The 16,319-nt window shown below is 46.9% G+C and overlaps 2 protein-coding genes across 12 annotated transcripts in view; one reads left to right on the top strand and one right to left on the bottom strand.

Annotated features, from left to right (window-relative positions):
- The window catches only part of LOC119953276 (archaemetzincin-2-like), a 291,941-nt gene that overhangs the window by 84,806 nt on the left and 190,816 nt on the right, over positions 1-16,319 (top strand). The gene's annotated exons all lie outside the window — the stretch shown is intronic.
- LOC119953278 (monocarboxylate transporter 7-like) overlaps positions 1-16,319 on the bottom strand; it is a 59,294-nt gene that overhangs the window by 14,488 nt on the left and 28,487 nt on the right. For all 6 annotated transcript variants that reach the window (XM_038777361.1, XM_038777362.1, XM_038777366.1 and 3 more), the window contains one exon: positions 10,264-10,407. In XM_038777361.1, the coding sequence (XP_038633289.1) occupies positions 10,264-10,407 (144 nt within the window). The remainder of the gene's footprint in view (positions 1-10,263; positions 10,408-16,319) is intronic.

The raw sequence follows: 16,319 nt of genomic DNA, 5'->3' as shown, positions 1-16,319 counted from the left end.
GTTTAAGAACTGTTCCCTATTCAAGTTGTTACGACGCTGTTGGGGACTATTAACATTTAAAGAGAAATCAGAACACCCAGTATATAGCTAATAGAACTATGCCACAAAATTTCACATTTTTAATGCAGTTTCGGCAGCATTTTTGATTGGGAGCGAGGTCGGGGGGGGGGGGGGGGGGGGGGGGGAGCTGTCGATCAGAGGAAATCACGGGTTTGAGCCGGGGTAGGATGGATGCAAGGTTCCGGGGGTGGGCAGAGAAGGGGATTGGGGAGATGAAGGATCAGTTTCTGGGAGAGCAGTTTGCGGGCTTGGAGGAGCTGAATGAGAAGTTTGGGTTGGCGCAGAGGAGAGTTTCTGGTGTGTGCAGGTGTGGGACTTTACAAGGAAGGTCTTCCTAACCTTCCCGATAGTGCTTGCCTCCGTGTTGCTCGAGGCGGTGCTGTCAGTGGTGGGGGATGGGGGAGGTTGGAGGGGGGGGTCATCTCAGCAATTTATGGGAAGGTTTTGTAGGAGGATAAGGTGTCTATGGAGGGGGTTGAGGAAGAGCTGGGGGCGGCGCTGGAGGAGGGATTGCGATGCGAGATGCTGTGGAGAGTGAATGCCTCGATTTTGTGTGCCAGGCTGGGGCTGATACAGCTGAAGGTGGTGTACAGGATGAACCTGACAAAGTCACGGATGAGCCAGCTGTTTGAGGGGGTGGAGGATGCCTGTGAGCGCTGAGAGGGCCCCTGCGAAACATGTACATATATTTTGGTCCTGCCCGAAGCTGGAAAGGTTTTGGAGGGTGGTTTTCAGCAACATTTCAGGAGTTTGCATGTTGATTGGAGCCCGGTCCCCTGGAAGCCATATTCGGGGTGTCTGACCAGCCAGAGTTGCAGACGGGTGCAAATGTCTTAGCCTTCGACTCCTGATTGCTCGCAGGCGGAACTTGTTGGGGTGGAGGTCAGCTTCTCCATCCTGTGACGGGGGTGACCTGCTGGGGTTTTCAGTCCTGGAGAAGGTGAAATTTGCTCTAAGGGGGCAAGTGATGGGTTTTACAAAAGTTTGGGGTTTGTGAATTTTGCATTTTGGGGAGTTGGTTACCATTGACTGTTGAGGGAAGGGGTGGTATGGGTGGGGGTTTTAATGTGTTGGGTGGGTTTGTTACTGTTGTAACTTGTAAAAATGTTGAAAATTTGGAATAAAAATACTTTTTCAAAAAATGACCTAGCAAGCCATTTAGGGCAATTAGGGTTGGACAGCAAATGCTGACCTTGCCAGCTATGCCTGCATCCCTTGAAAGAATAAAGAAAAAAAACATGTCCTGTTAAAACAGCGTGAGCATCACTTAATGGCAGGGGTTTCTTGGGCTCGGTGCAGTTGCACATAACTATTTTGCAGAAGGGTAGACACATTACTCTGTCTTCTGGAGGAGGATAATAGTCCAGATTTTCTGGTCACTGGATTATTGTGAGCACGGATGTCTGGCCCAAAATGCATGCCAGGACCCGGAGGAAGTCCTGACCCGCTGACTGCCATGGGAATTGCCTCGGAAGCCTGAACATCCAATGGGAAATTCCCCTGCTTCCCACGAGCCTCTGCATATGTCTGAGACTCTCTGGCATTTCCATGGAACTTCCCTGAATAGCTCCCCAGTAAACGTCAAACAGAAAAGTCGAAGTCCCGAGTAACAACAGAACTTACCCCCCAATCACACACACTGACTAACACCCCCACCACCAAGCTGACCTGACTACCCTCCGATTCACTTACCACCTCATTCATGTGCTACCATACCCACCCTATGCATTAACTCATTCACAAATTCACACTGGACATTTAAGCTTACCATATGGCAGCTAGTGCTCCAACCGTGCCCCCCCCCCCCCCAAGCTCCAGCACTGTGATGGAGTTTTCCGAGTGACGCAGTGCACCGCATTTCTGGAGAAGTCAGGGTCCAAAAACCCGGTGAGAAACGCGGAGCAGAATTTGGGGGTGGAGCAGGTTAAGCCGAGCAGCAGTTCCAGGCCAATGTGACTGATAAAAGTGCTTCCGTTTCGGAAATTCAAGATTAGTGGGAAGTTCTGAGCATTATGCCAACTGAATGCACATTTAATGCCAAGGTTTCCTTAATTGGGACTCTTGCTTGAGGAAAGCCTCAGAGCAAGCAAAGATGCTGTAATTGACATTCCTAATACCCATATTTGAAGTCCAGCAGTAGCAACATGATGAGAGAGAAATTGTAATGTTCCTATTCGCACAGCTGTCTATTTGTTTATCAGTTGTAGATAAAAACAATAAAGATATTCCAGTTTGCTTTAAGAAGTCCAAAGAGCAGCTTTATATACAGGGAAACTCTAAAATGCACATCAGTTTCCATTAGGTGCACTGAATGAGGTATTTGGGGGGGGGGAGAAAAATCTCTAAATTGATTTGGCTACTGTACGGAACAGCTGTAGCAAGAAATCAGCTCGTAGATCCATAGATGTTTACAGCAGAGAAGGAAGCCATTTGCCTTATCATCTCCACGCTGGTCAACAAAAATCTGATTACACTAATCCCGTTTTTCAGCGTTTTATCTGACAGCTTTATCTGCAAGTAGCTACTCCTAGTTCACTTGGGCCAAATCAGATCTTATCTTAGTAAAATTTGCCTTTCCCCAGTCAAGAATTTTAATTCCCACACCATCTTTATCCTTTTCCGTCCTAAATCTAACTGAATTATGGTCACCATCTCCAAAACGCCTGCCTACTGATACGCCTTCCACCTGCCCGGACTCATTTCCGAACATTAGGTCCAGAAATGACCCCTCTGCTTTCTACCTCCTGGCTAAAAAGTTCTCCTGGGTGCTTTTTTGCTCCGTCCCTACCTTGTACAGTAAACTATCCCAGTTAATATTTGGGTAGTTAAAATCCCCAATTACTGCCTTATTGTTCCTACACATTTCATAGAATTTCTACAGTGCGAAAGGAGGCCATTCAGCCCATCAAGTCTGCACCGACCCTCTGAAAGAGCACCCTACCCAGGCCCATTCCTAACCCCACCTAACCTGTACATCTCTGGATATTAAGGGGCAATTTAGCATGGTCAATCCTCCTAACCTACACATCTTTGGACAGTGGGAGGAAACTGGAGCACCCGGAGGAAACCCACACAGACAGGGGGAGAAAGGGAAAACTCCACAGTCACCCAAGGCCAGAATTGAACCCGGGTCCCTGGCGCTGTGAGGCAGCAGTGCTAACCATTTGTGAAATGTGTTTACATATTTAATTCTCTATCTTTCCCTGACTGTTTGGTGGCCTATAGTACACATCCAACAGCGTGTTTGCCCCTTTTGTGTTCCAAACCTCTATCCATATGGCCTCATTTGATGATCTTACAGGATATCTTCCTCACTGCTATAATTAATTCCTTGATAAATATTGCAACCCTCTCCTCTTCTATCCCCCTTACTATCTCGTCTGAATACCTTATAACATACAGTACAGAAGGAGGCCATTCGGCCCATCGAGTCTGCACCGACCCACTTAAGCCCTCACTTCCACCCTATCCCTGTAATCCAGTGACCCATCCTAACCTTTTTGGAAACTAAGGGCAATTTATCATGGCCAATCCACCTAACCAGCACGTCTTTGGACTGTGGGAGGAAACCGGAGCACCCGGAGAAAACCCACGCAGACACGGGGAGAACGTGCAGGCTCCGCACAGACAGTGACTCCAGCGGGGAATCGAACATGGGACACCGGAGCTGTGAAGCCACTGTGCTATCCACTTGTGCTACCGTGCTGCCCTGAGACCTTGCTAATCAAGAATGTTGAGCTACCAATCCTGCCCATCTTTCAGTCAAGTCTCAGTCATAACTATATCATGCTCTCATGTGCCCATTCTGTGCCATCAGCTCATCGGTCTTATAACTCAGGTTCCTTTCATTAAAATATAGTCCATTTAGCCTTGCCAGACTCACTTCTTTCTTATCTATACTACGTTCCTCTGCTTTTCGGACTCACTTACTGGCGTTTTCACTTCTAATTCCATTTCAGCTTCTCTCCCGTCTGAACTACTTGTCAGGATCGCATCCCCCTGCCAATTTAATTTATGTCCACCCCAACAGCACTGGCAAACCACCCTGCGAGGATGTTGGTCCTGTTCCTGTTCTGATGTAAGTCATCAGGTCCCACCTCCTCCAGAAATAGCCACGAAGCCCCAAAAATCTAAAGCCCTCCCTCCTGCACCCATCTCTCCAGCCACTCAGTCATCTGCTCTATTCTTCTGTTCCTATACACACTATTGTGTGCTATGGGGAGTGATCTGGAGATTACTGCCTGTGAAGTCCTGCTTTTCAATTTCCTGCCGACTCCCTAAAGTCTGCTTACAGGACTTCATTTCTCTTTCTTCCTATGTCATTGGTCCCAACATGGACCACGACTTCTGGTTGTTCACCCTCCTCCTTCAGAATGCCCTGCAGCACCACCTCATCTCCCAGTAGAGTACAAACCTACTTTCTCATTATCTACGTTCATTCAACTTCCTTTCAAAGGTGGATGGTAGAAAGAAATAATAAAAAACTCTTTTTGGTTTTTGAATTTCCGGTCCCCTCTTTGTTAGGGTTCAGATTGTTTGGAGTTTATTTTCGCAGAATAATATCTGAACGGGTAGGCAAGGACTTTCAAAGTGAGAAAGAATGGAGGGTGAAATTTGAGGTGAAACATTTTCGCAGTTGTTTGATTTGAAAGGAGGCCTGAAGGGCGGCATGATAGCACAGTGGTTAGCACTGTTGGCTTCACAGCGCCAGGTCACAGGTTCGATTCCCGGCTTGGGTCACTGTCTGTGCGGAGTCTGCACGTTCTCCCCATGTCTGCGTAGGTTTGCTCTGGGTGCTCCGGTTTCCACCCACAAGTCCCAAAAGATGTGCTTGATAGGTGAAATGGACATTCTGAATTCTACCTCAATGTACCCGAACAGGCACCAGAATTTGGCGACTAGGCTATTTTCACAGTAACTTCATTGCAGTGTTAATGTAAGGCTACTTGTGACAGTAATAAAGATTATTATTATTGAGAAACACTGGGCGGGATTCTCCCCTACCCAGCGGGGCGGGGGGTACCGGCAGGATGGAGTGGCGTGAACCACCCCGCCGTCGGGCCGCCCCAAAGGTGCGGAAGTCTAGGGCCAAGCCCTAACATTGAGGGGCTAGGCCCGCGCCAGAGTGGTTGGCGCCCCGCCGGCCAGCGGGAAAGGCCTTTGGCGCCACGCCAGCCGGGGCCGAATGGACTTCGCCAGCCGGCAGAAGACCACGCATGCGCCGGAGCGTCAGCGGCTGCTGACGTCATCCCCGCACATGTGCAGGGGAGGGGGTCACTTCCGCCTCCGCCATCATGAAGACTATGGCGAAGGTGGAAGGAAAAGAGTGCCCCCACGGCACAGGCCCGCCTGCCGATCAGTGGGGCCCGCCCGCCGATCAGTGGCCCCCCCCCGGAGCCCGCCTGCGCTGCCTGGTCCCGCCGGTAAGGTAGGTGGTTTGATCCCAGATTACCAGAAACCCAGATTAGGGTTTCCTTCAGATCAAGAGGCAATGGCATTGCTTCTCTGCTGGGATCGCAATGTCTGCCAGTCAGCATCTAGCAGCACCTCCCCCCCCCCCCCCTGCAAGGTGAGCATAACTGTCCAGTTGACAGTGGACTATTGGGATGAAGGAAAACATCACCCTCCTGTGAGGACCCTCCTGTGAGAACCCCCAGTGGTAGTGAGCTGAAGGGAGGGGAAACCCAGATGGGGGGCTACAGGCGAGTCTAAGTGGGCAAAGGCATAGGCCGTGGCCAGTTATGGACTGGCAATGGGAGGACACCTGAGCTGTCACTGTGCAATGGCTGCTGTCAAGCTTCTGGGAACGTCTGCTTCCAGGTCAGGAAGGCCAATGGGTGAGAGGAGATAATGATGGTCAGAAGCTGCAACAGCAACCTGACCCTCTCTCTGGCCTTCTCCCTCATCCTTGCAGGATTCCAAGTGATATCTGGATGGAGGCAGTGGAACTGGTTATCTTAATAATCATTGCACTGGAGGAGCACAGACACCAGCAGCAATGCGCAGCAGCTCCGATGGAAAATCCTGCAGGACAGGACCAGGGGGCTGCAGTGCAGGATCAGGGTCCGGAGGCCGCACCAGCCATGCAGGGGACTCGAAGGCGCCAAAGAAGACTAAGGGCCTACCAGGTTAGGGTTTCCTTCAGGGAGCTTTCCGACACCATCTGCCATCGAAGAGTCCGCACCGAAAAGGTGACAATGCGGCACCTGTGCCATGTCCCTGTGGACTGGTGCCATGTGGCAGCGGAGGACACTCGCTCCGTGTGGCCGTCAAGGTCACAGCAGCCCTCATTTTTTATGCCACAGGGTCCTTGCAGGGCTCCACGGGGGACCACTGTGGTATTTCACAGGCAGCTACCCATATCTGAGGTTACGGATGCAGTGTATGCATAGGCTCTGGGCCAGGCCTGACAGGATGAGAGTGCTGTGTGGGGAAGCGGTTTGGGGGGGGGGGGGGGGGGGGGGGGGGGGGGGTGGTAGTAGGAGGAAGGTATTTACCAGGCAGCCACCCATATCTGTGAGGTTATGGATGCAGTGTATGCATGGGCTCTGGCAGGATGGGAGTGTGGGAGTGCTGTGTGGGGAAGCGGTTGGGGGGGCAGGTGGTGCTGGAGGGGGGGGGGGGGGGAAGGAAGGGGTGATTGGGCCCATAGCTAGTCTGTCACAGGTGCAGGGGGCTGATGATGCCAGTGTGGATGCCACAGACTGCTGTGGAGACCAGGTGCACAGTGCAATCTGAGCTATCATCAAGTGGTGCATTGCCCTGTTGAAGATGTGGTTCTGCTGCTTTGGAGGTCCGGTGGGGCCCTACAATATAGCCCCAAGAGAGTGTCCCGCATTGTCGTGGCCCGCTGTTCCCTCCACAACCTGGCTCTGCAGTAGGGTGAGGAGCTTCCCGAGGACGACCTGGGAGGAGCTGCATGTGTCCCTGAACGAGGAGGACGTGCCTGATGGAGAAGAAGAGCCTGCTGAGGAGCCCAAGATGATTGCCAGGTGGGGGCGAGGGTGCGCATGGGCAGGAGGGCTAGAGATACCCTCATTGCCTCCTGCTTCACAGAGGAGGACTAGCTTGCTGTTCGACAGCGTTAACCCCTCCCAGTAATTTGTAACTCCTTGTGACCAGGGGATTAAGTTGTCTGAGATATCAATCATCAGGGTGCTGTGGCTGGGGAGTCTTGAGTGCCTGCTGCCCGGTCAATGCGGGACGGTGTAAGGACTCACAGTGAGGACTGGTCTATGATGTTCACCAATTACTGCTTATGTCTGACTTGTGCCTGTCTGCTGCCAGCTCACTGACTCTCTGGCTCATGCTGGAGTGAGGTTGATTAGGGGAGAGAGTTTAAGGTTCACTGAACCATGCCCAAATCCTATCACTATGATTGAAACAGTCGCACTGAGAGGGTCTAACTGCGTGGTGGGCATGGAGGCCCTCTGAGAACATCTGCGTCCTGATGGGCAGAAGCGCTATGTCACTGGGAGGTGGGTTAACGATTCTGAGGTGTTACAGTGGGATCATTTAATGTTGTGACATATCAAAATGTGACAAATGGCAATGCCCCCCAATTACTAGTGCCTCACCGCACCCGTCCTAGAGGGCCCCGGCTTACGGGTGGCATTGGTGTTGTAGTATCACCCTCTTCTGCCCACTGTGCCAGTCTCAGGAAGGGGGGATTCAGATTCGCTGGGCACCCTCCAGGTCTCCTAGATGGAAGACCCCAGGTTGTGCACCAGAGGGGATCCTTCTCCCTCTGGTCTCCCCTGGGCCCCTCCATGGGATGGAGGAGCAGATGGACTGAGCTCCAGAAGCCCTCAGCCATGGATCTCAAGGACTGAGCCCTGCTTCAGAGTTCTCCTGCCAATGATCTGACCTCAAGCTCCAAATTTTCCACTGCAGGCACCACCCTTGCAGGGTTGGTCTGGGTGCCATACATTGCCGGCACCATCTCCTATGACAAAAGGCTTTGGGTCTTCCATTTGGCCTTGCAGTTGCAGGAATGTTACTGACACTCCCTCCTGGTATTCCCGACTTTGCCTTTGCATCTCAAGCAACTGAGGGACGAACATGTCCAGAGGCACAGCACCTGGCTGGAGCACATCTGAGTCCTGGGATCCAGCAGACCTCCGACTGTACAATCCTTGGGCTGTTCCTGCCTCCACTGGACGTGCATCAGTGTGGTGCTCACAAATTGTGATCCAGAGCCTGCCTGCTAAAATCGGCCACAGAGGTGTGTCTCCGTGCTGGTGAATGGCGCGTGTGATGGCCATGACGTTTCTTAGTGTTATCCTCCAAAATCTCTTCCGAGGTCATGTCAAGGGTGGATGGTGGGATATTGCTTGTGATTGGGTGATGTTCCTGCAAGGAAAGGAACGTGATATTAGTACATGGCCATGTCAATGGTCTGAGATAAGCAGAACTCAGTTGAGATTGGTCATTGGATGAACGTACAATGGCTCCTTCCTTTTCTCGCAGGCCCACTTCACTCAGCACACCCCCACTCCTGCTCCTCCCCTCAAAAAGAATCAGGATCTTCAGCTCGGGATCCCACCACCTGTCTTTTCTTCCTCAAGCATATTCTGCAGGAACACTATTGGGGTTATGTGAGCTCGCTGCCTAGCGGGTCAGATGTCAGTGATGCTTGGCATGTGTGGGCACTGCGCGTAAGGAGGCCATTCGGCCCATCAAGTCTGCACCGGCCCTTGGAAAGAGCACCCTACCCAGGCCCACATCTCCACCCTATCCACGTAACCCCACCCAACCTTTTTGGACACGAAGGGCAATTTAGCATGGCTAATCCACCTAACCTGCACATCTTTGAACTGTGGGAGAAACCGGAGGAAACCCACGCAGACACTGGGAGAACGTGCAGACTCCGCACAGACAGCGACCCAAGCCTGGAACCGAACCTGGGACTCTGGAGCTTTGAAGCAATTGTGCTAGCTACTGTGTCAGCTGACGTGCTGCCCTTTGTGAGGAAACTTTTTTTTTCTCCAATTAAGGGGCAATTTTAGAATGGCCAATCCACCTACCCTGCACATCTTTGGGTTGTGAGGGTGAGACCCACGCAGACACGGGGAGAACGTGCAAACTCCACACGGATAGTGAGCCCGGACCAGGATTGAACCGGGGTCCTCGGCACCATGAGGCAGCAGTGCTAACCACTGCGCAAGCGTGCCGCTCTGGGTGTAGGTAACTTGTGGGAAGTCAGGTGCTGGGGCCCTGCTAGGTGGGTGGCAAGTGGGATCGAGATGACATTCCGAGCGGTGACGACAAGACCAAGTGCGGAGGGGATACAGGGAGCACTTACCTTGGCAGAACAGTCGGTCGTTCATCTTCTTGTGGCAATGCCCTCTTGTGCATGCTGCTGGCACTGGCCAGTGCTGAGACCGTCTCCCAGGTGGGATTCGTCATCTTGCTGGAGGATCACCTGCCAGCCCAAGGATATATTCTGGCCCATCTCTCCTCCACGGCATCTGGCATACGGGTGAGGGGGCCGCCTCCATGAATCACACAGGCTTCCTTGATGCCTTTCTCTTGGCTTGAATGACAGCAAGCGCTTTGGAGCTGTTTAAATGCAACACCCCCTTCACTGAAGTGCTCAGATGACCCCTGGGGCAGACGAATCAGACACTTTGCGCCTCAGGCGTGATGTTTTTCACATGGGGAAATCCGCCCCCCCCCCCCCCCCCCCCCCCCCCCCCGTGCCTAAAGATTGTGGTGTGGATCGCGCTGCCTGGTCTGTTGCGAAGCACAATGTTTTTCGAGCGTAATTGGCACTTTGCCCTTTTCTGGGAAAATTTCACCCTCAGAATTCCTCTCTGGGTAAAGTTGATGTAGTTCACCTTCTACCAGCTGGTTCAAGGTTGGGATTGGTAACAGTCTGAGCATAAGTTAGCTACCCATCTTCTCAAGTAGAAAGGATTAATTTATGTGGGAAATGTAAATAAGAAAATTAAAGTTGAAAGTAAATAAAACAAACCATAGTTAAATATAAATAATTGTAGTATTCTCCGATTTAGGTAGCATTTTCGGGACCTTTGTAGAAGTAGAACACTTGGCATCAAAAAGTTCCAATCAGTTTTGGAATTGTTTTGACAGAAAATTCACACGTTTTGGAATTAAATTAAGAATATAAAGTGTTCCAAGGTTTGTCTGCTCCAATCCTTTGAAATATTATGTGGATTGAACAGTAGGAAGAGCAATTACCTGAGACTACTCCAATGGCAAGGTACATTTCTACAATTGCCTGTGCAAACGATGCTGCCATCATTCCCATACTAACGAGCAATCCACCCAGCATCACGACTGGGCGATAACCAAAGTGGTTACTTAGTATTGTGGAAAGTGGTGCTGTAAAGAAAGAAAAACAATGTTAGCACAAATATATATAGTACTGCTTAACTGCAGTTTGGTTAATTATTTAATAGTTCAAGCTCCCAAGCGCTCATTCTATAGAATATAAATATGGCTTTATATTATATATCTGTTTGCATAAACTGATTATGTGCAGAAGATTATGTTGCATGCCCTGACCAACTATTTGTGTACGGACCTTCCATGTACTTGGTATTCTCTGTGACAATAGGATGGTTTGCTACTATTGTAATGGAAGCACCTTTCCTGCACAATTTCATTTGCAAGTTGTTATGTCACAAATAAGAAAGACTTAACCACAAATGAAAAGTACAAGCCATTAGAAAGGGAATAAGCCACAGGAATAAAATGCTAGAGAATTCAGCATCTCTCACTCACAAGTTTCAAGATTTATAAGGAACTACAGTGAGTAAATTGATGAATGAAAATGGATGTTGGAGAAAATCCAAGTAACATACAGAAGTGAAAGAGGAGACACATGGAGAAATGCCCTCCATGGAAGTGTTATCACTAGGATTTCAATGAAGTACAATCGTTTTTGTCCCCTTGAACTGAAATAACAATCAGCAGTACAAATAGATTACGTTTTGTATTCCCAATTTGGGTTAAGTTTGGACTACTTTTAAGCTGTATTACACTAAGTTGGTTATCGGTCTTTTACTGGTAGTCGGTAGTTCTCAGAGCAATTTGAAATGAATTACAGGTATTACACGAGAAGTGTAACAAGATAACAAAAGCGTATTGCTTTGGGTACAATTAGTGTAATATAAATCACAAATTGGGCTAGTGATAACACCAGTACTATTTGGCAAGGACTTGAGTATCTTCAGTGAATGGTCCAACTGCTAGGAAACCTTAGATCAATAATTATGTAAAAGCAACAGTACAGTACAAAAGATGTCTACAGTGGAAAAGCATGGAGACAGATCAAGTTGTAGATACTTAAGATTTAATGAAGATTAGAAAGATGATCATTCCAATATAACTAGATTATTTTACCTAGCAATCCCGGTTATAGTCTATACAAACCACCCGTCTAGTGATTTAAAAAATAGAGCCCCAGTGTAAATAAAAATACAAAAGTTACAACTTAAATATTAAAAAAAGACATGCCTACATTGCCACTGTATCAGTTATGGTAGTGAATAAATAGCTGCGTTTCAAGGTAATAAGATCAGAAAAGACATCATCACAATCTTTTGACGGAGACAGACTTACTAATACTGATCTGCATTTCCCTCCCTATTATCAAGTGTAACTTCAGAGCATCTTGATATTTATCTGAATATTTAAAACTATATAGAGAGTAGCGTTTTCTATAAAAGTAATTGGAGAAAGAGATAGGGACACATTTAGTACAAACAAACAGTTTAATTGCTGAATTGTCAGTCTTCAAAAGAAAGTCTTGGTTAATAGTCCCTCCACCACCGTTAAGACCCATTTTAAGAAAGCTGTGTTCACAGAGAGCAGTGGGACTGACTTGTCAGCACATCTGTGGAACATAACTTGTTGCATTCACTTCCAGTTAGACTGACAGCTGTGACATTTGAAGCATACTTTAAAGAGGTGTGCAGATCTGTCTTGTTTTGAAGATAAGTTTTTCAATGAAATTATTAAAACTAAAAAAGGGGCTGAAGTCCTGGAATAATTTCTAGTTCATACACGAGTGCTGGGAGAGCAACATATGCAATAATGAAGTGGTGAATTGAAGATTCTGTTCACCCACTCTGCTGTGTTATCAATCTCATGCCATTTGAGAAGTAGCCAAGTGCTTCCCCATATGGTTTGAACACACGCAATGAAATACCGTGCTGTAGCCAATAGTAGTAAGTCTGCAAAGTACAGTGCTATTCATAGTTGTACAACAAGCAGCTTTATTTTTATTAGTGCATGGTAGTATGAAATGTTCTACTTTTGCTTCATATATTTAAGTGACATTTATCAAATTAAAAAGTACACGAAACAGTAAAACTAAGGATTCAGTGTGTAATCAGATAGGGGAATCTCAACTTGTCGGCCAATTTCTGTAGCATAAAACACTTCCTAGTTGACATATTTTGCAATCTACAGAATTGTATAACTGTGCTCGTTCAAGGCTAGAATGAAAGCAAACTGATGAAAAAGAGATTTCTAGCCTATGTCTTGGCCTGCAAGTATTCATTCTTGGATCCAGACATTTAGGCATGCCCATTTTTGAGTGCAGAAGGCTCGGAGTGCAACTTAAATGGCCAGGCCCATTGTGCACCAAATGGAGTTCATGAGATTGAAGACTGGACCAGTGCTAGCAGCAACCCCAAGGTAAGTGACATAGGAAGGTTATCAAAAACTGAAGGAAACAATGGTCAGGGGTGGAGGTTGCAGCAACAAGTGGCGGTGTTGCGCACCCTTGTTTCTCCTACCCATTTGCAACAGCAAACCAATTAACCAGTTATGACTTGCATTCCAGCCTTTTGCATTTGGCATTAGCGTGCCTAAAACTACATTTACCTTGCGCAATGCAGGAAGCTTAAGAGGCTGTTTTGCACTGGAGAAACAGGTGCTACAAAACCAAAGATGCTGTGTGGCCAAATTCTTGGATCAGTATTCAAGTGAAAGTGATCTATCACTGGCAGAAACAAGTGCTGCGTTTAAAACCAAAAATGCTGTGTGGCCAAATTATTGGATCGGTATCCAAGTGCAAGTGGTCTGTCACTGGCATCGCTCGCCTTAAAGCTGCATCGCCCGCCTTAAAGCTTCCCACCCACTTAAAATATTTTAAAAAGCTTAGTACTACAGAAAATACCCATAAATAGTTAGTGTCTACAGTCTTGTGTAAGATCTAGACATATAAATACCTGCACAGCAATGAATGTTGCTAAACAGTACTGCAGTGCACTGAACTGTACAGATGTTTAATAATCAATCATTAAGCTGAGTATACAAATTCTGTTTCTGATTATCCTAAAAAATGTACATTTGCACACACTGCATATCGACTTTTTTCATTACAAATTCCTGGGAGGAATTTCTTCTATGGTCTAATCCTGAAAATACAACCACTCTGTTGATGTATTGTTTCACTCAAATTTCCTGAAAATTGTCCAACGGTAGAGCTGACTGTAAATAAGCATTAATAATTGGGGCTGCAAAAAATGCACTAGGCATTTCTTCCTCAGGCATTTTACAGCCCACGTGCACATTTGGCACAGCAAGTTCAACAACATAAAATTGGGGAATTTAAAAAAAAAAAAAATTTAGAGTACCCAATTCATTTTTCCAATTAAGGGGCAATTTAGTGTGGCCAATCCACCTACCCTGCACATTTTTGGGTTCTGGGAGCGAAACCTATGGAAACACGAGGAGAATGTGCAAACTTCACACGGACAGTGACCCAGAGCCGGGATCGAAACTGGGACCTCGGTGCCATGAGGCAGCTGTACTAACCACTGCGCCACCTTTAAATTGGGGAATTTTTAATGTAATTTGTACAGTAGTCCCCCGTTATACCGCGCCCCGCAATACCGCGGTTCGCGATATACGGCGGGGGGGCTTATGGACCCCAACTTACTTGCACTGGGACGGAGCTGGGGCAACTTCAGGTTTCCAGTCGGGGAGCGGATTATTTTTAGCAAACAAGCCTGCTGACAGCAGCGAGAGTGATGGGCTGCGTTCAGGAAGGGGAACCCTTACTCGCGGGCATTGGGGAGTGGGCTCAGTTTTAAAGCTTGGATGTTGACATCTGCAGTCACTTGCCCTGTGGTCTCTGCTCCGCTTCGAACAGTCTGTACGCCTCCGAGCGCAGTGTTGCGAGGCTTTTTCTCTGTACTCCTTCAAAATATGTGATGTCCAAATCCTGTTTCTCAAATTACAGAATTCCTGCCTCCACACTTCTACCCTGCGTTGTTGCTGATGATACGTTTATATGCGTTTAGTTTAAGTTTATATAGTTTAAAATTCCAAATGACTGTTCGTATGAGTTTTGAATGATAAAATGATCCGCGGCTCGGATGTAACGCGGGTGGCTGTCTTGGACCCCAACACCCGCGTTATAACGGGGGACTACTGTACTGATGTTAAGAAAAAATGCATTTGAAGAAACAGAAAATACAGCACAGTTCTTTCTCAATAAGGATAAATGTTCAAACCTGCAGTTAAATTCTAGAAAATGGCTGTATGCCTGAAAATGTTGTTAAAATTTGAAGAGGATTTCCGAGTAATCGTAATTGTAAGAAACCTTTTTCGCAAAGGTAGAGGAGTCTAGAACTAGAGGGCATAGATTTGAGACGAGAGGGGAGAGATACAAAAGAGATCAGAGGGGAATTTTCTTCACACAAAGGGTGGTGAGCATCTGGAACGGGCTGCCAGAGGCAGTGGTAGAGCCGGGTACGATTTTGTCTTTTAGAAAGCAGTTAGACAACATGGGCAGGGTGAATACAGAGGGATATGGGCTAAATGCGGGCAAGTGGGATTAGTTTTCTAAGAGAAACTGGGCGGCATGGACAAGCTGGGCCGAAGGGCCTGTTTCCATGCTATAAACATCTATGACCTGCGTAGAGGGGGATAGATTTAGGCAATATATTTGATATTTGGCTTAATTGTGTGTATGTATTTGCAAACAAGGATACAACAAAGTCCAACCAACTATATCCACTTTTATAAATTAAATCTCCCTTTCTAAATTAGATCCCTACCCATCAAGGTTTTTTTGTACCTCTTGTTTGGTGCCCCCCAGATCTTCAGTCAATGCTACAGAGAAACTCCTATTTTCTGATTAGCTTCACATCTCGGCCTCCTGTATTGCTGCAAGTTTTATTATTTAAATACAAGTAAATCATATCAAATGAGGATTATAGAAAAGTAAAAGACAGAATACATTTCTCTAAAGTTACCGTTGTGAGTTCTGGTCCAGGTAACCCCCACCCTGTAACCCACGTCACTAAGACTTGACCTAAATTCCCCTCAGTTCAATATTATAAGAGTTGTCAATTTAAGAGTTCAATTTTTTTCTGAAAACGTTGAGTTTTGAACTCTACTAATCAGCTCACTTGGCTTGTTAGAAAAGATGATTAACTATTACTTGCACATGGAGAGAGGCAAAATTCTAATTCCTCGTTCTACCGTTGCACTGTGAAAGCAAAATGAAAACCTTGGTGGACAGCAGGAGGATAAATAAAGATGTTTTGAGGGAATAAAAAGTTTGCAGAGCACGTGAGAAGAATAGATTAACCTCTAAACCCATTAGTGGATGGCTGCTTTGTAATAGCCTGGGCATCTATCATTCAATATTCAGATCACAAAATGTGGAAATAATAGAATATTGGATCATACAGGTACAAAGAAAAGCTCTTTCCCCTGATTGTACATGGTGGGTTAATGCCATGCTCCCAACAAGAGTAGTTATTAATTATGGCACTAAATTTCCAAAAATGTCAAGAACAGTTAAAAGTGGGAAAGGGCACTTGATCCTTTTTAATGCTTCCATCCAAAAACTGATCAGTTTGCTTTCATTCATGTCTTTGTATCCTATTGGTTTTCAAAGATTCAGTGGTTGTTGCCTTCACTACTCCTCATGGAAGTCTCTTCTGTGACAAATTTCCAAACATCAGTGTAAATTTACCTTATACGAGTTTGTATCCTTTTGTCCTACTCTCACAATTTAAAGTAATATTCTGGACTGTTCTATTCTCAATATTATCCCATGTGCATCATTTGTAGATGGAAAAACCCAAGTTGCTAAATCATGATCCAGGCCTTTGGCACGAGGGATCAACAGTGTGGCATTTCTCTGCACTGTCTCTAGTACTAGAATATTTTCCTCAGAACTGTATGCATATCTCAATGTGTAGTCTCACCAGAGCGTTCTGCAGTTTTGCCATAACTTCCTCTTATTTGTATTGAACGATTTTAGC

The sequence above is a fragment of the Scyliorhinus canicula genome, chromosome 18, assembly GCF_902713615.1.
Source record: "Scyliorhinus canicula chromosome 18, sScyCan1.1, whole genome shotgun sequence".
Classification (NCBI taxonomy): Eukaryota; Metazoa; Chordata; class Chondrichthyes; order Carcharhiniformes; family Scyliorhinidae; genus Scyliorhinus; species Scyliorhinus canicula.
Note: the sequence above shows the minus strand (reverse complement) of the source record. Positions and strands in the feature narration are given on the sequence as shown.